Consider the following 23,149-nt stretch of genomic DNA (forward strand, 5'->3'; position numbering starts at 1 on the left):
AACAAGGGAAATCCAGTGAGGAAATGGCCATTCAGATTCAACTATTGTACATTGTTTTTAGCTGCATTAACAATGGGAGCTATGGTGATAAAGTGTGTGTCAATAAAATGTTACCTACTGCCACACCACTGTGATCCTATGCCATACACACAACAGAAAGTCACGATTTCTGGAGGCAGTACCCCCCCAAGGTGGTCTGGCTGCACCTACCAATAGGTTATTTTAATGGATGGAAGGAGAAGGTGTGTGTAGAGATTTTTAACTGTGATGGATCACTTCCTTTAGGATAGTAGTGGAGAGGAAATATACGAATTGAAAAAACAGAATAACAATATGCCAGCATATGTTTTGTCAGTATTACATTCCTCAGATGGTGGTTTTCTTTAATGAAGCACTGTGTGGTTGGTGTTGCCGCTAGTAGGTAGCTGGCAAGTGGGAGAGATCAGAGGAGGACAACTTCATATATGTTGCAAAGAAAAAAAGTATGCAGCAGATATGATTCTCAAGTTGAGAAGGCATTTAAACTATTGATGCTGTCATGTGATTTAATAGGTCTACTTGTCTGCAGCCATACCCTGGCTCCGCCGAATGACAGAAGCTAAGCAGCTGTGGGCTTGGCTAGTACTGGGACAGTCCTCCCTCTGGTCCTAATAAAAACATCCACCACCACCAACAAAATCACAATGCCCCAGTGCTGTAGGAGATGCCATCTTTCAGATGAGCCGTTAAACCGAGGTCCTGACTCACTGAGATCATTAAAGAGTAGGGGTTCCCTGGTGCCCTGACAAAAATTCCCAACCTGGCTCTCTCCATCTGGCCATATAAATGCAATGATTATTATCTCGTCATCAGCCGCTTCTCCAGTGGCAGCAAGATAAGTAGGACATCCAGCGAATTCGGGGTCTCCTCCCAGTTGGACATGCCCGGAAAACCTCCAAAGGAAGGTGCCCGAACTGGCTCCTTTCCACGCAAAGGAACAGCGGCTGTATTCCGAGCTCCTCGGCGAAAACTAATTTCAGCCGCTTGTATCGAGGATCTCACCCTTTTAGTCACTACCCAAAGCTCATGACCATAGATAGGTGAGGGTTGGAATGAAGATTGACTGGTAAATTGAGAGCTTTGCCTTCCAGCTCAGCTCCCTACTCTCACTCATGAACAAGACCCCGAGATACTTGAGGCAACAACTCATCCCCAACCTGGAGGAAGCAATCCACCATTTTCCGGTAGAGAACCATGGCCTCAGACTTGGAGGTGCTGACTCTCATCCCGGCTATTTCACACACAGCTCCAAACCGCCCCAGTGCGTGCCGGAGGTTGCATTCTGATGAAGCCAACAAAACCACATCATCTGCAATTCTGAGGTTCCCAAAAACGAAACACTCCTTACCTTGGCTGCACCTTGAGATCCTGTCCATCACAAACAGAATTGGAGACAAGGGACAACCTTGGCAGAGTCCGACACCCACCAAAAACGTGTTTGTGCCGAGAATGTGGACACAGCTCTCACTTTGGTTATACAAGGACCATATGGCTTGTAACAACTGCCCTGGGGTATACGGTCATAAAACAAGTAGACTGGCTGGTCAAACTCCCATGCCTCCCTCAGCACTTCCGCAAGGGTTGATCCTCCTGGATCCTGAGCAGTGTGATGCCCCGATAATTGGAGCACACCCTCCCCCCTTTTTTTATAAATTTATTTCTAGTTTTTCCCCTTAGCCCACCCAATTAACCCAATGGCATATGACCAGAACTCTTGTCGGCTGCTCACTATTTTACACACTGAAGCCTCGCATGGATTGCATTGCCTTCAGGCCGTGAGGGAGAATGCTTTTGGCTGCAGGTGCCCGGATAGGCCAGAGGGATCACTGGAGAATGACGAGTCCCTGAACATTACACCCACTATCCCTCAGGTAAGGGTAGCCTAATGAATGCCTGTCCCCTTTTTTTAAATATGGGAACCACCCCCCAGCCTGCCGCCACACTGAAGAGGCCCGTCAGCCCAACAATGTCCAGAGCATCTCAGCCACACCCAGTGCCTTGCCCTCGAGGAGCTTCTTAACTACCTCAGAGACCTCTGCCATGTAAATGGGTGGGGCTTCCCCTGAGCACAAGGTTAGCCGGGTTCAGGAGTTCCTCCAAGTGTTCTTTCCACTGCCTGACAACATCCCCTTCCTGAGTCACCGGATGGTTTGCCGGAACTTCCTTGAGGCCAACCAAAAGTCCTCCTCCCACACCTGTGTTTTTGCAACTGCCAAAGCTGCAGCCTTCTTGCCTCCCGGTACCTGTCTGCTGCTTCAGGAGCCCCCTGAGCCAACCAAGCCCGAAAGGCTGCCTCCTTCAGCCTGACAGCTTCCCTCACTGCCGGTGTCCACCAGCAGGTTCTTAGGTTGCCACCTCGATAGGCACAAATGACCTTATGACCACAGCTCCTACCTGACGCATCTGCAATAGAGGCTTTGAACATGGCTCACTCAGATTTCATGTCCCCAGCCTTCCTCAGGATACATGAGAACTTCTGCTGGAGGTGAAGACCTCATGGACAGGGGCCTCCGCCAGATGTTCCCAGTTCACCCTCACTACACGGTCTGTCTGGCAGCCAATCCAACTCACTACCAGCTGGTGATCAGTTGACAGCTCTGCTCCTCTCTTCACCCGAGTGTCCAAAACATATGGCCGCAGATCTGATGATACGACCACAAAGTCTCATCGATCTTCGGCTTAAGGTGTTCTGGTACCAAGTACACTTATGGAACTACCTTATGTTCGAACATGGTGTTTGTTATGGCCAATCCATGACTCACACAGAAGTCCAATAACAAGGCACCACTCGGGTTCCCATCAGGGAGGCCGTTCCTCCATTTTTGCTCACGTGAGCGTTGAAGTCCCCCTGCAGAACCTTATCCAGGACACCACCCAGAGACTCCAAGAAGGCCGGAAACTGCTATTTGGTGCTGAAGCACACACAACAGTCAGAGCCTTCCCCCCAGTGACTCGCAGTCATGTAGAGGCGACCCTCTTATTCCCCGAAGAGAACTCCAATACAGTGGTGCTCAACTGGGGACTTGTGAGTATCCATCACCTTGGCCAACTCTAGAAAAGTAAAGAGTCCAGCCCCTCTCCAAAATTTGGTACCAGAGGTCAACCCAACTATATCTAGTTGGTACCGCTCCACATCCCGAGGACCAGTCTGCGATGCCAGAGGTCAGCCCCTGCATGGGCCAAGGCCCGGCCACCAGACACTCACCGGCGAGCTCCCTTCCCAGGTCTAGCTGTGGGAGGGGGCTCCAGTTTCCCTTTTCTGGGTGAGGTGCTGTAGCAATTTCACTGGGTTTCTTGGGAATCGCTCAACTCGCTTTTTTTTGGTACCACCTCCGTCAAGGTTCCAAGTGAACTGATACTAAAAGGTGACATGAAAATACCATTATAAATAAAATCTTTAGTCAACATGCTCACCAGCGGGGCATTAATCGTCTCTCCGCTGGGACCAATTTGCCATGGAAGACCCTACCAGGAGCTATTGCCCCCGACAACACAACTCCCAGCATCACCCTCCACCACGTTAAGGTGGCAATTATTACTTAAGTGAAGCCCTGATTGGTTGTTTAAACCTGAAGTGAGTAAACAAACTCTTGAGACAATGATACTTTTGGGGTGACCTAGACACACATTTCACCCCTTACCAACTCATCTATAATAAACGACCGATTACTGGCCTCTTGCATAGGGATTGTCTTAAGTGAATGGCGCTCTTGGAGTGATGAAGAGCTTGAACAACCCCTGATAATTTTGATCCTGTCTCTGCCTCTCAAGAATACACATAAGAGATGAAATTTAAAAACAAATATCCATTAACAGTTGTAATTAGATTGTTCACCAGCTGTCAGATATAAAATTAACCAAAGTCACAGAATGCTTACATGGGCTCTCATCTCATCGTCGGGTCGCAGCAAGCTAAGTAGGGCACTCCAGATGTCAACACCTCCTGGGGGATCCCAAGGTGTTCCCAGTTGGAGGTGCTTGGAAAACCCCCAAAGGAAGGCATCCTAATCAGATGCCCGAACCACCTCAACTGGCTCCTTTCAACGTGAAGGAGCAGCAGCTCCTCACCCTGTCTCTAAGGCTGAGCCCAGACACCCTACGGCGGAAACTCATTTCAGCCACTTGTATCCACAATCTCACCCTTTCTTTCACTACCCAAAGCTCATGACCATAGGTGAGGTTTGGAACAAAGATTGACTGGTAAATTGAGAGCTTTGCCTTCCGGCTCAGCTCCTTCAGCACAACGTCTGTGCCATCCTACCCTCACTTGAGGCAACAACTCATCCCCAACCCAAAGTGAGCATGGGCTCCCAGTTTTGTCTAAAATTTTGATAAATGTCAAACTGTTGGGTTTCAATATAACGTGTGTGCATTGAAAATGCGTAACATTCAAAACTGTAACTGATGCCATTATATTGTTTATATAATTTATCTACTTTTTCCAAGACCAATCTCATAATTGAGAGTTCATTATACATTATTTCATTTAGTACAAGTAATAGTACTAATATCTTCAAGTCTGAGCTTAAGGTTACGTACATGTGAGGAAGACCATTCCCTTTTAAGTATTTAGCAGTAGAGTGTTTTGGTCTGGTCTATGTTCAAGAGCCATACACAGAGATGATTGATGACATGACACATTTATCAATGTTTTAAGAGTGCTATAAGAGGAAATGTTCGTCAACTAAGATGTGACCAAGGACCTAATTTTGTTGGTGCAAGGAGAGAGTTTATAGAACTCATGAAAGGAATGGATCAAGAAAGAGTGAAGGCTTTAGGATGTGAATTTCTTATGACCCATAAGGAGTGTTCTTACTGCTATTCTCGACCGGACAGCACCTCTCTAAGGATGTTCCTGTATGAGGTTATGGCCATAATCAACGGCAGACCACTCACCACTTGAATGACCCATCCGGGCCTGAACCACATCCTTACAATCATTCTGCCCCCACCTGGACAATTTGTCAGAGAAGCTCTTTCTTCAAAAGAGGTGGCGCTGAGTGCAGTATTTGGCTAATGAGTTTTGGACTTGATAGAAGAAAGACTATCTTTTAAACTTACAACCAAGACAAAAGTGGCACAAGAACATGATCTGGCACCATGCAATGAATGGAAGCCTGTCAGAATCACAGAAATCTATCCAGGGTCAGATAGTAGGGTGAAAAATCTAAGATTGCTGGTTAGTAACACCACATTTGACAAAAAGGGAAAACCCCCAACTAAAACCGTGTTCCTTGAAAGACCTGTACAGAAGGTTGTTACTCTGCTTGAGACAGACTAATAACAGGAAGTGTATCTGATGCCATTATATTGTTTACATAATTTGTATACTTTTTCCAAGACCGATCTCATAATTGAGAGTTCATTTTAAGCTGCATTTGTTATTTTGAAGTCTCAGCTTAAAGGTACGTATACGTGAGGAAGACTCTTAAGCAATACCGGCAGGCATATCATATGCACCAGTGAAAGGTTATAAGGAAGAATTGAAGACTATTTTTGTAGCATGAAACCAACAAGGGATTTGTGTTAAGCTATGTTTTTCTTGTCAGTACTGTGTGTTTAGTTTTCACAGTGGATTTGGAGAGAAGCCTTCAAATAAACCAGTAGCAAGAAAGCCACTTGTGTCTGCCTGTGCTTTGAGGGAATTAAAAAAAACTGTTTTTTCTTAGGTAAATAAAGTTGGTTTACGGTTTGGTGTGCAGATGGGTCGTCTACACATAAAAAGTGGCACAAGGCAACTTTTTGGATTACAGCAATGTTCTTCATGTCAGCATCCTATATGTAGATTTATTTACAAGATGCAAGAGCAGTTATGGTCACAAAGTAAAATGTCTGTATTTATGCTCACTGTAAAGATCCCTATATTTTTTAGGAGGTTTCAGGCTCAGTAGCAGGCAAAATGCATAGAAAAAAAAAGCTAACTGATCTGAACAGAGATCGTGTCATTCCCCCACAACATCATGCTATGCGACCATCAGGAATTTAATGATACATCGACGCAAAAATGTTACCTTGTGCTGCAGCGTTTAGCTTAGAGAAAGTAGAGACTGGAAGCCATCCATGTTCCCCTGCATGCTTTATATGCTACTACAAATTGTTGGGGAGAAAATTAGCATATGTATGTCATTTTAGATGAATACCAATGGTCAGATTGGGCAGACACACAGACGTGTTAATCAGTCCTCCAGCCATAAATAGATGAAGTGTGTCAGGGGTCGAGGTGACTGAAACATCTCTCTCTGCAAATATCACCAACCACTGGCCCTGCAGTACTGAGAGGTTAGACTTAAAAAAAATAGGGGAAAATTAAACATGGTGTCGAACGGAACTGCAGCTCCAGAAAAGAGAGAGAGAGGCCAATCCCCACAGCTCTGTGTTCCCTTCACTGATTGGAAGTTGTTTTGGATAAGTGCATTGACAAAACGCCTGTAGTATGAATTGTCTTTCCCTCTAGCTTTTCTCTTTCCTCACATACTTATACAAATAAACAAAAAAGTCGCACACAAATGCTCACCTCATACACATTGAACTGGCTCTGCCCTCTGGAAAGTTTTCTGAATGAGGAAAGAGACGGAGGCCACCCCGAAGAAAAGCTGTCTCTCTCATTGTCACAAAGGGGGTGTATTGTGTTCATTTCTAAATGTGTTACCTCACCGTCTGCCCTGCCTGCTCCTCAACTATAGAATTAGAATCAGGGTAATTGGCCATGTAGGTTTGCACACACATGGAATTTGACTCTGGTTTCATGGCTCTCACAGTGTACTTAACATAGAATAACAACACGAGGGGCTGTATGTCACAGGCTCTGCACTCTCAATGTTTGCAACCTACTCGACGGGTCGCTCCTACCAGGTGACATGGAGGGGATCTGTGTCGGAGCCTTGCAGACTGACTACAGGCGTTCCACAGGGTTCAGTTCTGGGTCCTCTCCTTTTCTCCCTGTACACAACATCCCTGGGTTCTGTTATTCGCTCGCATGACTTCTCTTACCACTGATCTTGTCCTTTCCTCCCTCTGACATCTCGGAGTGGATGGCGACACACCACCTGAAGCTCAGTCTGGACAAGACAGAGCTGATGTTTCTCCCAGAGAAAGGTTGCCCGCACCGAGACCTGGCCATCACCACTGACAACACCGTGGTGAATCTGGGTGTGATCCTGGACGACCAACTGTCGTTTGCTGAAAACGTTGCATTGGTTGCTCGCTCCTGCAGATTTCTCCTCTATAACATCAGGAGGATTCGCCCATTCCTCACCAACGAGACGGCACAGGTGCTCATCCAGGCTCTGAGCAACTCCCTCCTTGATGACGCCCCGGCGTCGGCCATCAAACCTCTGGAGCTTGTTCAGAAAGATGCAGCTCGTCTGGTGTTCAACCGCCCTAAGTTCTCCCACACAACTCCCCTTCTCATGTCCCTACACTGGCTCTCAGTAGCTGCTCGCATCCAGTTTAAGACTCTGGTGCTAGCCTACAGGGCAGTGAAAGGAACAGCTCCTTCCTATCTCCAGGCCATGGTCAAGCCCTACACCCCCGCCCGACCACTTCGCTCTGCTGCCTCGGGACGCCTGGTTGCCCCGTCGCTCAGAGGCCCTTGCTGCCAATCGACCTGGTCACGGCTCTTTTCTGTCCTGGCCCCACATTGGTGGAATGAACTCCCCACTCATGTGGGTATGTGTCCTGGCACCACCTCTGGTCAGTCAGGGGGGAAGAGCGTGATCCTCTCATGCGCTGCATCCCCCTGGTGAAACTCCTCACTGTCAGGCGGTGAAAAGAAGTGGGGTAATTGGCCAAGTGCAATTGGGGAGAAAAAGAGGGGGGGGGAAATCCCAAGACGTTACATTTCCTTTAGTCATGTGGCCATTGATGCAGCAAAAATAAACAGGAAGAGAGCAGATCATGCGCTTTAAGTGATGTATAGATGAATGAATGGGTTCCACTTATGCAGTATGTGCACAGCACTAATAGATGCTACTTTTCTGAAAAGGGACTTTTTTTTCTTCAGTATGCAGTTTTGCGTATTAATGGCACCCTATTTTTGGATATCATATACAGTAAGGTCATTCTGACAAAAGTTCAGGGAGGAAAAAAGGAAAAGAACAGTTGCGAAACTGATGTCCCCCCTCAAAGTCTGGCACTCAGTCAGCTGAAATTCCCTTTTCAGGGCAGCCCACAAGTCAATGGCGCAATAGCTGACAAAATACTACAGCCATTGTATGTACTATTACTACTACTTTTGGCTGCCCCTGTTAGGGTTCGCCACAGAGGATCATCCGTTTCCATCTCTTTCTGTCCTCTGCATCTTCCTCTGTCACACCAGCTACCTACATGTTCTCTCTCCCCACATCCTGTGGTGACACCGCATCTGTGGCCTTCCTCAGCATCCTTCTCCCAATATACCCAGCATCTCTCCTCCGCACATGTCCAAACCATCTCAATCTTGCCTCTCTCGCTTTGTCTCCCAATTGTCCAACCTGAGATGTTCCTAATCCTGTCCTTCATCACTCCAAGTGAAAAACTTAGCATCTTCAACTCTGCCATCTCCAAACATACAACATAGCTGGTCTCACTACCAGCTTGTAAACCTTCTCTTTAACTCTTGCTGGCACCCTTGTCGCAAATCACTCCTGACACTCTCTTCCACAATCCCCGTTTCATTGGACAGTTGACCCCAAGTATTTAAACTCATCTGCCTTCATCACTTCTACTCCTCGTATCCTCACCAAGGATGTATAGTGCATTGTATGTACTATATAGTACCCATTTTACATATACTAGATTAAAATGTTCATAATCAAACATTTTTTTGTGGAGATATAGGTTGCACGAGCCATACCCACCTGCCATCACTTCTGCTGGTTAACTGAGGATAGTACAATAGATTTACACACATTTTAAAGGATGCCAAGTACTGAACAGTATGTAGTACTGTTAGCAATTTACTGCACCTCAAGTATAAACTTGTGTATTATGTAGATTTTATTAAATATTTACCATTTCCACCAAACCTATATTTATTTAAAATGATCAAATTGATATGAAAATTGTTGGATGGACTCATGGAGCGATCTTCCAAGTCAAGTTCCCTGTAAGCGTACATTAATCTGGCCAATAAAACTGATACTGATTCCAGTGATAACTTCAATGCGCATGATGATGAGTGTGTAAATCACAGACATATACGCCACAATTTCCATACCTTCACATTATGAATTATATAGATATTAAAGATCTGTGTGTGTGTGTAGGTATGCAGCATCAGTGAAGGACGGCTCTCAGTACTTTGTGCTGCTCATCATCACGGATGGCGTCATCTCAGACATGGCCCAGACCAAGGAGTCCATCGTCAATGTAAGAATATCCAGCTGTCCACAACAACACCACCACCTGTGACCAATCACTACAGTAAATGTAAATGTGAACTCAGGCCAAGGTTAGGGGTCAGTAAGGGGAAGAAGAAAAAAAAAATCATCCTTCAACTGCAAGGACGAGGTTCAAGGCTCAGTGACATTAAACAGCACCTCGGCCCTGCGGTGTGTTTGAAGCCTGATGGGGAATTAAGTGTCCAACTCAAAGGCAATGGTATGGAGCTGACCCTGCACTCTGACCTTTCTGTGAAGGCAGCCGGTTACAAATCATATTAAAACCAAAAAAAAAAAAAAAAGAGAACACGATTCGCATAACTTCACCTCAAATCCAGCAATGTGGTATTAATCATCACTGTGCAAAACCAACTAGCAGGATAACTTTGCAGAGTGTAGTCTTAGCAAAATTATAAATCTACGCCGGTTCGCATTATCTCCGGCTTGGTCGGGCGTCTCTACAGACACAATTGACCGTGTCTGCAGGTGGGAAGCCGGATGTGGGTATGTGTCCTGGTCGATCGGGGCGCAGGGGGAACTAGAGGGAATAGCGTGATCCTCCCACGCGCTACATCCCCCTGGTGAAACTCTTCACTGTCAGGTGAAAAGAAGTGGCTGGCGACTCTACATGTAATGGAGGAGACATGTGGTAGTCTGCAGTCCTCCCTGGATCAGCGACGACTCAGAAGAGAGGGGTAATTGGCCGGGTACAATTGGGGAGAAAATCCCCCCCCCCAAAAAAATAAATCAAATCTACAGTTGAAGAAACATGGCTTATATGCTGCAGCCACAAAAGTGCACCGATGCGAGATGTGATTATTTGATGGTGAAATGGGTTTTCAGTCATCTCTGCATATCTAACCCCTCTCAACACAGTTATTCCCTGCAGCCAAAATAAATAATGTAACAGAAGAGTCTGTCATTCAGATTTTACATACATTTTTTTTGCTATGCTATTTGCACCTCTGTCCATACTCTATCACTGTCATGCAGTAGTGTACTCAAAGGAAGCCAGGATGTGATTTAAAATGCAGACCACATGAAGATTGAACAGCAGCCATTTAGCTGAAAGGCAGCAATCCATCACATGGTTTTGAAAGAAGAGGAAACGAAGGATAGGAGAGAAGAGGGAGCGCGAAAGGGGAAAACAGTTGAGGAGGAGAGGAGAGAAAGGAGGGTTTGGTGGACTGAGCTGACAGCGGAGATGGAAGAGAAAAAAATGAGGAGGAGGAGGTTGAGAGGGAAAAAGAACCTTTCACCAGAAAAAAAAAAAAACAAGATCATATATCATATCGCTTTGCTGCCTGAGATGAACATGTCACTCAGATACACTAAGGGCACACATTTTTAGACTCGCGGGGTCAGAGGTCAGTCTGTCTTCTACTGCCAAAGATAATAGAGGCTGAGCTTTGTGTGTCTGACATGTCATCAGTCGCTGGCTGAATGACAGCGCACCGTTAAACAGAACAATGTGATGCTGGCCTGTTTTCTTCTCCGTCACTCACTCTGTTCCTTCGCTCGATTCCTCTCCTCGCGTCCTGGCTGCACGCCTCTCCGCTTTTAATCTTCTCACGTCTCAACACTTCTCCCCTTCTCCTCCCCAAGGCCTCCTGTCTGCCAATGTCCATCATCATTGTGGGGGTGGGACCTGCAGAGTTTGATGGTAAGACGAGAGAAAATCTGTGAGTAATTCCGTTTGATAAAAATCTTAATATGTACACATTACACAAGGACAAGAAAATCCCAACAGTGGCCACACTGTGTGACTTCCCCTTTGCTTTGAGCTTGTTGGTTCATGGATTTCATGGGAAGATGGCAGGAGTTGAGAACTACCATAGTAACAATGTCTGCACAAAACCATACGCACATACATAAAAGTGCAGGTAGACATGCATGCATGTGTGCAATACACAAACGCACACCTTGTCCTGGTTTCCAGACCACTGAAGCTGCTTTATTATCCTCAGCCATGATCGAGTTGGACGGCGATGAAGTTAGAATCTCATCCAGAGGAAGATATGCTGAGAGGGACATTGTTCAGGTACACCCCCCATTTTGTCTCTATGTTCTCGCTGTCAGTCTGGCAATTTTTAACCTTGTTTTTGTTTATCGCCCCAAAGTATCTGCTAGTCTTCTCTTCCCATCCATCCTGCCCTCTACCTCTCTGTTCTCACCCATTTTTCTGTCACCTGCTTGCCAATGTCGTTACTGTAGGCGAAACCATCAGAGTGGCATATTACATAAGGTCCCGTTATTACGCAACACCTTGATCAAATAAATGAAGCATCTCAGAGAACTGCAGGTTGTTGGATAGAGGTGCACCAACTGGGCACCTTGTGGGTTTGAGATGTTTGTCGGTGGGCACGACTTTCAGATCTGAGAGCGGACACGATTGAGAAGTGATTAATAAACTCTTTCTCATGTGAAGTCATCGCTGTTTTCCCATCCACAGTCCATTATCATTGCATTTATCCATCAGCTCATTTTTGTTTCCTCCAACTTTGTAGGGTTCTCCTTAAACACAATGTGTAATTAGAAAAAGAAGGCGTGCGGGTAGCATAGCGGTCTATTCCGTTGCCTACCAACATGGGGATCCCAGTTCGAATCCCTGTGTTGCCTCCAGCTTGGTCAGGCGTCCCTACAGACAAAAATGGCTGTGTCTGCGGGTGGGAAGCCAGATGTGGGTACGTGTCCTGGTCGGTGCGCTAGCACCTCCTCTGGTCGGTCGGGGCACCAACATGATTCTCCCATGCGTTATGTGCCCCCGGTGAAACTCCTCACTGTCAGGTGAAAAGAAGCAGCTGGTGACTCCACATGTGTCGGAGGAGGCATATGGTAGTCTGCAGCCCTCCCCAGATCAGCAGAGGGGATGGAACAGCGACCAGGATGCCTTGGAAGAGTGGGGTAATTGGCCGGATACAATTGGGGAGAAAACTCTAAAAGAAGAAGACAGATAAAGTGATGGTAAATGATACAATATTTATCAAATCAATACAATTTCAATGAAAGTGTATCGACTTGATGAATTGACAATACATCACTTTTTTTTAATCACCCGTTTTCAGCATTCACAAGCATTTTAGTTGCATTTACCTTTATCAGATGGAAGAATGCATTTGTGTATGTTCATAAATTTTGATTTGCCACATAAGAACCATCTTCTACCAACACTTCCCACAAAACTCAACCTTATTCCTCTGTTTGTTTGATGGGCTGATTGATTCAAGCTTCTATCGCTGCTTTTCCTTAATGCAGGAAAGACCAATTTGTGTTTGTTCTCGTAGGTAGGACCCTTTTTTTTAAATTTCCTCCTTAACCTTAGTGCAGATGCAGTCATATCTTGCCTCCCTTACGCAATGTCGGCATGAGAGACATGCCTGTTAACATGCTCCTTAAGAACCAAGAAACACCGAAGATGAAATGTTGCTCACCACACACACGCAAGGCATTTCTTCGACCTTTGTTCGCACATACCCAGAGATGATGTGGCCTAGAGGAAGTTCCAGCTCAGAACGATTATGCTCGCTACACACGGAGACTTATTAAGAAGCTAATAAGGGCTCGTGTTTCACATGGAAATGTTTGCATATTGCAGCAAGGTTCACTCAACACAAATTGGCTTCGCACATAATTTGCTCTGGTGATGATACAGTAGGTGACAGTAGCTCATTAAGTTAATGAAACTGAGATTCATGGGTCCTTGTTCAGACCGGCAGTATCGCTCATGGCAGGGGGTTTGAACCTCTGAACCTGTGCGACATGTGAATCTCATTTAAATATGCATAGATTTATTAAACCTGCTACCAGCGAAGGAGTCAGCGGGTTGGCTTCACGCTGAAATCCATTGATCCACTTTGGAAAATGTTTGCTGCCAGAAATTCTCTGTCATTTTTACTATGCCAACCTGCTCCTTATTTTTATTTGTCCACCCCGCCTTTTTTTCCCCATCAACCCCTCCTCCCCCCTCTAGTTTGTCCCGTTCAGGGACTACATCGACCGGACGGGGAACCACATCCTAAGCATGGCGCGGCTGGCCAAAGACGTCCTGGCTGAGATCCCCGACCAGTTTCTCTCCTACATGCGGACCCGTGGGATCAAGCCGTCACCAGCACCAGCACCACCCCCCTACACACCGCCGGGCCAACCCCTCCAAACCCAGATCTGAGAAGAGAGTGGTTTGTGGGATGGCGTCGGCCACTCTGACTCAATCCGCAAAATACTTCCATTTCCATGAAGCCCTCCGAGATCGCTCAGACAGCAGCAGATGATGTAGGGTGGGTTGGGATGCCACCATGCCTCTTTTTTCTCTGGTTGCATTCAGTAGATCAGGCCAGCGGATCATGTAGAAAAGCCAGCAAGAGCCTGTTTACTTCCACAGTCAAGTACTCCTGCTACTGTCTGGATTTTATTTGTTGCGTTTGTCTGGTAAAACCTGGGAAGATTTTGTGGATACAGAGGCTGGAAAAAAAAATGGGGGTGAGAGTCGGATTTGCCCCATTTGTCTTGGCAAAGAAGGGTTTTTCTCTGAGACTGTGTAAAGGAAATCTATCCAGCCAAATAAGGAACCCCTTGATTATAGTAAATGACTGGACATATGTAATCTTGCGCTCTCTTTCTTCTCTCTCCAGTTCACTCAATGTTTACAGTACACAGTAACAAGGATTTTCCCTGTTAATGCTTTTATATTAACAATTTATGAATCTTGGATCTCTCTCTCTCGGCATGTGAGTCAGGTAGCAGCAGTGCAGGTCCTAGTAGCCCTACTGTACTGTATTGTACTGTACCGTATTGTAGTGTGTGTATACCTTTGCATGAGTGTAGCCTCAGTCAAGTGCATGCAGAGCGGCCCTGCACTACCTCTTTTCCCCCCATCTCTCCCTGTCTGTCTGGGTGAATGCCTGTCAACAGGAGTGAGTGTTGATTTGTCCATCTGTGTTATCTGCCCGTCTGTTTGCACTGCTCTCAGGCTTGCAAGGGCCTCAACTCTTCTGTCTCTTACTGCTACAGCTTTTTCACAGCCTTCTTCCCGGCGGTGTCCGAATTGTTAGTACATCCTACATACTTTTGTACACTATTGGGGCAGAATGCACACTCATTCACATCTGAGCGGAAGTGACCCTTCGCCTTCATAACACCAAAATTTGAATGACAAGAACTTTAATCGCTTTCGCGTTGTCCATTTCGATTTAGCTATAACTCGATGCTAAAAACATTATTACATTTATAGGAAATAAACATGAATTTACAGACACCAGCTACTGCTCCCCCCAATTCACTGTCTACCGTATTGCTTTACAAAACTTTCCTCCAGTCTGCGTCCGGGTAGCATAGCGGTGTACTCTGTTGCCTACCAACACAGGGATCACCGGTCCAAATCCCCATGTTACCTCCGGCTTGGTTGGGTGTCAAGTCGGATGTGGGTATGTGTCTCGGTCCCTGCACTAGCACCTCCTCTGGTCAATCAGGGCACCTGTTTAGGGGGAATAGCGTGATCCTCTAGCGCACTACGTCCCCCTGGTGAAACTCCTCACTGTCAGGTGAAAAGAAGTGGCTGGCGACTCCATATGTATTGGAGGAGGCATGTGGTAGTCTGCAGCCCCACCCCTGGATTGGCATAGGGGGTGGAGGAGCGACCAGGACGGCTCGGAAAATAGGGTAATTGGCCAAGTACAATTGGGGAGGAAAAAAAAAAACCCCGGTCAGTCATTTCCATGGAAACAACAAAGGTGCAAAGAATTATGGGACGTTTGGATTGTTTAGTGACCAAAAGCTCCATACATGATATTTCCATCTATGTTGTATGCATACACATGCTACAGCTACATACTGAACTTCTGCACACTAGTTATGTAGTATGCACAATTCGGACACAGTTTGAAGGACCCTTATGCTCCCAAGGGGGCCAAGAGGATTAAGTCTCTCTCTCTCCAAACTGCCTTGGCAATAGAGTGCCCACCACGCGCCCAGGGGTTTTGTCTCATCGCGTCAGAAAAAAACACAGCCCTGCCCATGTTGAAAACGACAGCAGCTGCTCTCAAACTGTTTGAGCCTAAAGGGCCCAGTGGTCAAAAACGCACTCGCTTTTCCCTCTGTTGGCTTTGTGTCCCATTGTTTTTCTTCCAGTATTGCTACGTTTTAGTTTTTTCCCAGCTTTGTATGAACTTCTCATTACGTATGTTTGAATCTGTGATGCGTCTTTATCCGAGACAATTGCGTATGAAAGGATAATGACTTATGGCGTCTGAATCCGTGTATTTCCTGTTTGTCATGTTCGTTGTACATGTACATTGTTTCCACATGCTGATGAATGACAATGTGACCAATGTTACGAGGTGAAGCTGCATGACGTTCCAACAGTGTTGGAATGGAAATGCATATTTCCACTCATAGGCAACATCAGAATGAGACAGTGTCCCTGTGTTGACATGATCTTGCTTCAAGAATTTCTTTTTTTTTTTATTCCCAAACTTTTTCTGTACTCCGCAAACGTCTGCTTCCATCAGACCAGCTCACATCATGTATAGTGTTTTTATATCGCCATGCCACCAGAAGGAAAACATGGAAATTGCACAACAAATGTTCTCGTAACTATCTGTTATCCACCTTTCCGATATATGAAGAGCGTATCTATGAAATGAAAGGTCAGCTTCTGGAAGAAAAAAAAAAGTGCTAGTAATCAATTTGCTAATCACCGTCTTCAGTTAGCTACTCTTATAAAAAAACAAAACTCATTTTTAGGGGTGTCCAGGTAGCGTAGCGGTCTATTCCATTGCCTACCAACACGGGGATCACCGGTTCAAATCCCCGTGTTACCTCCAGCTTAGTCAGACGTCCCTACAGACACAATTGGCTGTGTCTGCGGGTGGGAAGCCGGACGTGGGTATGTGTCCTGGTTGCTGCGCTAGTGCCTGTTCAGGGGGGAATAGCGTGATCGTCCCACGCGCTACATCCCCCTGGTGAAACTCCTCACTGTCAGGTGAAAAGAAGCGGCTGGCGACTCCACGTTTTGGAGTAGAAATGGTAGTCTGCAGCCCTCCCCGGATCAGCAGAGGGGGTGGAGCAGCGACTGGGATGGCTCGGAAGAGTGGGGTAATTGGCCGGATATAATTGGGGAGAAAACGAAAAAAAATCCAAAACAAAACTAATTTCTATGATAATAGAAAAAAAATTATGTAAAGGAAGCCGCCGCCATTTTTCTGTCTTCATATAGTTGGTCAGATCATCCACTGGCCCTCTCTGTCTTACAACATACTTGTCTTAATGAGCTACTGTTAATTTCACTATCAACTAACGAATTTTCGCTTTTTTTGACCCGAGTTTTCATGTTCCTAAACAAGAGCCGGTATACAAAACCTTAGGACTGCCCTCCTGCTTTAGATCACACTACCTTTTACACGGTTATCTCAAGGTATAAAAACGTCTCTATAACATGTCTGGATCACAGAAAGCCTGGGTATTTTCTGATGCTTTGTATCCCCTTGCTTTTATCTCAGTGGTGTTTTCCATAGTGGTGTAGAATGAATCACATTTAGCCTGGTAAGAAGCCATACTCTGCTCATATCAAATGTCACCCATCATGAAGCCAAATCTACCGCCAAGCTCTATGTGGTATAAACCTCATATCACCATATGAGATTTCAACCATGGTCAAATACTAGTAGCAGACACCTCATCTATGGCAGGTGGTGAATTTTGCATGTCGTCGCGTTCTCTAGTTTGGAAATGGGTACAGCTTGGTGTAAATTATATCTTTAACACACAGCATTGTACACAGATTCATGAAATCCACCTCTCTTTTCACACAATCTCCACTCATTTGTTAGTCAGGCAGAGTGCAGGTATGGTTGGACTGTTGATGTACGTGTGTGTGTGTATAGTTAGAGTCAGATGGCTGCAGTCTCACACTGCGATCAGAGCTCAGCAAGACATATCATTAGGAGCACAGGTCAAAGCCTGGAGCTCATTAAAGCCTAGTCTGCAATATAATATCTGCTGGTACACACACACCAAAAAAAATGAATAAATCCAGACCTGCACAGGTTAGATTAAGGGCAACCTTACCTGTGAGAGTTGGAGTTCATTAGCCGACACTGCTTGCAGGATGAAGCAGTGACTTTTTCAAGATCATGTAGCTGATGGCAACCCCATGACGTGATATTTCACACTGAGTTTTGCATTTGGCTCTGACCAAGATAACACACACACCAGGCTCATCATGGTAGACCTAAGTCATTGGTGCCAGTTATTTCTGTTTTATTAATTTCCTCTGGATAGAAGATAGTCTTAAAGAATTATTTGTTCTCCCTCATAGTTCCACAGCTCTTGCCAAACCCCATAAAATGACTCTGTGAGCATGTATGTGTGTGTGATGGGCGAATGAGTGTGCCACTGAGGCACCTTTACCAGAGTGTTTTATTAGACCATGTGAGTTGTCGACACACATGAGATCTTTGTTTACTAAAGATATCCAAATAATATATTGTATGCTCGTCATATCTTAACAAAACGTGCACTTTGTTTGCATGTAGTTTTACATGGGATGCACCAGTTCCTTTTGTTAAAAAAAAAAACGTGTTTTGAAATATAAAAGTCTATATGAAAATTAACTGTACAAAATGGCCTTAAATCTTTAACTTTATTTTCTTGGAATTGTGCGATGCCTTCTTCTGAATAACGAATTGTTAAAGGAATTCATTATTCTCTATTTTGTGTCGGTGTTTCTATTGCTTTCTAGTGTATTAATTTGTTTGCAAAAGTTCATTTATGGAGAAACTATCTTGTACTAATGGAAACCGTGATTAATCAGAGAAAGCATGACTGAAGTACTGATTGTTTGGTAATCTATATGATAGATGACTATTTCTGTATCAAACTAAAAAATTTTAAATAAATATTCTTAATAAATACAAACTTGGGAGTTAAATTTCTTTTATGGACAATTGGAAAAACAGCTTTATGTGTCTCTTCTTTCCGACCCTGAGTTCTTTTTGTATTGTCTCTTAACATCTTGTAATTTTACTTTATACAACAGTTTTCTGTGATCAGTGGATCTGATTGGTGGTATCTGGAACCAAGATGTCAGCAGCAGGTCCTTTAAAGTTGCAATCGGATTGGACTTGTTTTTCTCAACACATCCCACAGATGCTTGATCGGACTAAGATCTGGGGCATGTGGAGGCCAGGGCAACCCCTTGTCATGTTCCTCAAACCATTCCTGAACAATGTGCAATGTGGTAGGGCACATTAACCTGCTGAAAGAGGCCTCTGCCATCAGGGAACACCATTGCCACAAATGGGTGTACCTGGTCTACAACGATGTTTAGGTAGGTGGCATGTGTCAAAGTAACATCTACATCAGGGGTCGGGAACCTTTTTGACTGGGAGAGCCATAAAAGCCAAATATTTCTAAATATATTTCATTGAGAGCCATATAGTATTTTTAACGTATAATAAATTAAATATGTCTTACTTTTAATGCGACTTCTGGTGCTGCATGGTTTTGCTGATGGCCTTGTAGTCTGGTTCATACGTGGTGAGGTTGAGCTTCATGCAGGCGTTGAGGCTTCCATCAGTTAAACGTGAGCGTAGGTTGGTCTTAATGTTCCTCATATGCGAGAAAGACTGTTCACATGCATATGTAGAGCCAAACATGGTCAATACGGCAATACTCACACGCTGCATTGTGTGGTATGTCACAGGAAGCTCGTTCCAAGTTTTAAGAATCAGCTGGTCTTCAGGTTGAAGATTTTTAATTTCTGTCCACTTGTGTTCCCTCGCCAGCTCTGCTCGCTGTCGCGCAAGACTTTCCAACTCTCCATTAAGTGACTTGAACTTACTCATCCACATGTCTGATGCCTTCAGGTCAGCAACTTCCAGCTCAAAGTCTCCGATAGAGACCCCGGGGATGCATGTCAGGTCGATTTTGTCCACTGCACACTCATGTGGATGAGTGATGAACTTGAAAAGACCAGTGCGCGCACGAAATTCTCCAAAACGTGCTTTGAATGACTGCAGGAGATTGAACGTAAAGCCAGCTAGCTGCTGGAGATCCAGATGTTGAGTGGAGTCACTTGCTAAGCATGCATCTCTAAATTGTTGCAGTCTTTCAAAGTGCAGAAGACGACCTGTTTCAATGTCCCTGAGAAAGACTTCCAGCTTGCTTTCAAATGCAAACACTGCTTGTTGAAGGGATGAGATTGTATTTCCAATACCTTGCATTTTCACATTGAGCTGGTTCAGATGGCCAGTTATGTCCACGAGATAGTGAAACTGCAGGAGCCAGTCAGTGTTGTCTAGCTCAGGATGCTTGACGCCTTTCATTTCAAGAAAAGTCCGGATTTCACTCAGGCAAGCTGCAAAACGGCTGAGCACCTTCCCCCTTGACAACCAACGCACGTTGCTGTGTAAAAGCAGACCGGGATAATGATTCCCAACTTCTTCTAACAGAGCTTTAAACTGGCGATCATTTAAAGCTCGGGCAACAATAAAGTTGACCACTCGAATGACCAGAGACATCACCTCGCCAAGCTCCTGGCCACACGTCTGAGCGCAAAGCGCCTCCTGGTGCAGGATGCAATGAAAACTTAGGATGGCTCTCTTTTCATGTTCACGGAGAAGCGCTACAAATCCTTTGTTCTTCCCCAACATACAGGGTGCACCATCAGTACAGACAGAAATAAGTTTATCCATCGGTAGTTTTTTTTCTTTAGCAAACTCCATGAAAGACATGAATAAATCCTCTCCTCTTGTTGTCCCTTTCATTGGCAAAACAGCCAAGCTTTCCTCACGCAGTGTGTCACCTGCAGCATACCTGGCAATGATACTGCACTGAGATAGATGGCTAACGTCTGTTGACTCATCTAACGCGAGAGAAAAGTATGTCCCGGCGTTTATGTCCTTAATTTGTGTTTCCTCGACTTGATTTGCCATCATGATGCTACGATCGTGCACAGTTCTTGCTGACAGGGGCATGTCTTTTATTCGTTTGATTATCTTGTCTTTATTTGGGAAGTCATCAAACAGTTCATTGGCCACATCAAGCATGAATGTTTTGGCACACTCGCCATCTGTGAATGACTTTCCATTCCTTACTATTGCCAAAGCCCCCGCAAAGCTAGCGGAATTCCCGTCACCTTGCTTGGTCCACACACGTAGTTGCTGCTGACTCGTCTGCACTCTCCGCTGTAGCTCCTCGCATGCCCTTTTCCTGCTGTCCCCCGCTGGATATTTCGATGCAAATGAAGCATGGTGCGTATCGAAGTGCCGCTTTATATTTGACCGTTTCATCGATGCAATTTTATCATTGCATATTAGACATACCGCAGATCCTGCTCTCTCCACAAATGCAAATTCCTCTGTCCACGCAGCCTGGAATGCACGGTAATCATCGTCTTTTTTTCTTTTCGCCATCTTTTCCGTTACAAGGGTTGAAGCGGATAAACTAGTTGGCTATCTGATAAAATTGATTTCTTCACCTTTACAATGACCCGGACATGCTCGCGAGCCATTGGTTCCCGACCCGACCCACGGGTGACCCATGACCCGTGAAATTTATCTTCAAAACTAATTTCTGTTTACTTTAAAATGACACAGTATTATTAAGAAATATCACAAGTATTTTAAAATCAGTTCCAAACTGATTTTTTTGAAAAAAAAATAATTTTCAACTCAAAATTGTCTGGGAGCCATATGCCGTCACCGGAAGAGCCATATATGGCTCGCGAGCCATAGGTTCCCGACCGCTGATCTACATGAATGCCAGGACCCAAGGTCTACCAGCAGAACATTGCACAGAGCATCACACTGCCTCTGCTGACTTGCCATCTTCCCATAGTGCATCCTGGTGACGTCTCTTCCCCAGGTAAATGATGCACACACACCCGGCCGTCCACATGATGTAAAAAAAAAAAAAACATGATTCATCAGACCAGGCCATCTTCTTCCACTGTTTCCATGGTCCAATTCTGATGTTCACATGCCCACCATTATAGGCACTTTCGGCGGTGGACAGGTGTCATCATGGGCACTCTAAATCGGTCTGCAGCTACACAGGCTCAATACACTGTGTTCGGACACCTGCATCATAGCCAGCTTTAACTTTTTCAGCAATTTGAACTGTAAGTCGCTCTTCTGTGGGATATATACATACACACACTACTGCTGCTCCCGTTAGGGGTCGCCACAGCAGATCATACGTTTCCATCTCTTCCTGTCCTCTACATCTTCCTCTGTCACACCAGCCACCTGCATGTCCTCTCTCACCACATCCATAAACCTCCTCTTACCTGGCAGCTCCATATTCAGCATCCTTCTCCCAATATACCCAACATCTCTCCTCCACACATGTCTAAACCTTCTCAATCTTGCCTCTTGTGCTTTGTCTCTAAACCGTCCAACCTGAGCTGTCCCCCTAATATCTACTACTACTTGTGGCTGCTCCCGTTAGGGGTCACCACAGTGGATCATCCATTTCCAAGCTGTCCCTCTAATATACTCGTTGCTAATCCTGTCCTTCGTCACCCCCAATGAAAATCTTAGCATCTTCAACTCTGCCACCGTCTCCAAACCATATAACATAGCTGGTCTCACAACCATCTTGTAAACCTTCCCTTTAACTCTGCTGGTACCCTTCTGTCACAAATCACTCCTGACACTCTTCTCCATCCTGCCTGCACTCTCTTCTGCACTCACTGTTACCTTGAACAGTTGACCCCAAGTATTTAAACTCATACACTTTCGTCACCTCTAGTCCTTGCAGCCTCACCCTTCCACTGTCCTCCCTCTTATTCACGCATATGTATTCCATCTTGCTCCTACTGTCTTTTATTATTATTCTCTCCAGGCTCTCCTAATCCTGCACCCTACTCTCGCTACAGATCACAATGTCATCCACAAACATCATCGTCCACGGAGACTCATGCCTGATCTCGTCCATCACCACTGCAAACAAGAAAGGGCTCAGAGCCCATCCTTGATGTCATCCCACCTCCACCTTGAACCCATCTGTCATTCCGACCACACATCTCACCACTGTCACACTTCCCTCATACATATCCTGCATCACTCCTACATACTTCTCTGAAACTCCCGACCTCATCATACAATACCGCACCCTGTCATATGCTTTCTCTAAATCCACAAAGACACAATGTAACTCCTTGTGACCTTCTCTATACTTCTCCATCAAAACTGTCAAAGCAAACATCACATCTGTAGTGCTCTTTCGTGGCATGAAACCATACTGCTGCTCGCCAACAGTCACCTCTCCTCTTAACCTAGCTTCTATTACTCTTTCCCATATGAAGATATGGGAAAGAGTATCCCCATATCTTTATCAAAGTTATATATACATGCTATGTATATATAACTTTGTTAAAAGAAACACTCAACAGTAGGGAAAGTGCTCAACAAATAAGGAGCAAAATAATCCAGTGAGTCAAGTAAATTCTTTATGAGACAGTACAAACCTGTTTCATGCCATACGCAATCATCAGCTGTCAATATAAATATATCTATTAAAATAATGTAGGGGGGGGGAACTAATTCATAGCAGTACAAGCCTGTTTCATGCGTCACGCACTCATCAGCTGCCAAGTTGGCTATTTTAATATTCCACTCAATTGTTGAGTACTTTTATCAACACCATTGACGGTTTCTGAAAAAAAAAGAAAAAAGTGCTATATGATGAAAGTGCTCAACAATTGAGGGCTGGAATATTAAGATTTATCTTACACATCTATATATATACATCTC

The 23,149-nt window shown here is 45.1% G+C and overlaps 1 protein-coding gene across 1 annotated transcript in view; it reads left to right on the forward strand.

The window, feature by feature from the left end:
• LOC130108961 (copine-8) overlaps nt 1–13,867 on the forward strand; it is a 136,050-nt gene extending 122,183 nt beyond the window's left edge. The window contains exons 17-20 of the mRNA XM_056275622.1: nt 9,285–9,387; nt 11,004–11,061; nt 11,366–11,439; nt 13,369–13,867. Of these exons, the coding sequence (XP_056131597.1) occupies nt 9,285–9,387; nt 11,004–11,061; nt 11,366–11,439; nt 13,369–13,563 (430 nt within the window). The 3' untranslated portion in view covers nt 13,564–13,867. The remainder of the gene's footprint in view (nt 1–9,284; nt 9,388–11,003; nt 11,062–11,365; nt 11,440–13,368) is intronic.
• The last annotated feature ends 9,282 nt before the right edge of the window (nt 13,868–23,149 follow it).

This window comes from Lampris incognitus, chromosome 3, assembly GCF_029633865.1.
Source record: "Lampris incognitus isolate fLamInc1 chromosome 3, fLamInc1.hap2, whole genome shotgun sequence".
Classification (NCBI taxonomy): Eukaryota; Metazoa; Chordata; class Actinopteri; order Lampriformes; family Lampridae; genus Lampris; species Lampris incognitus.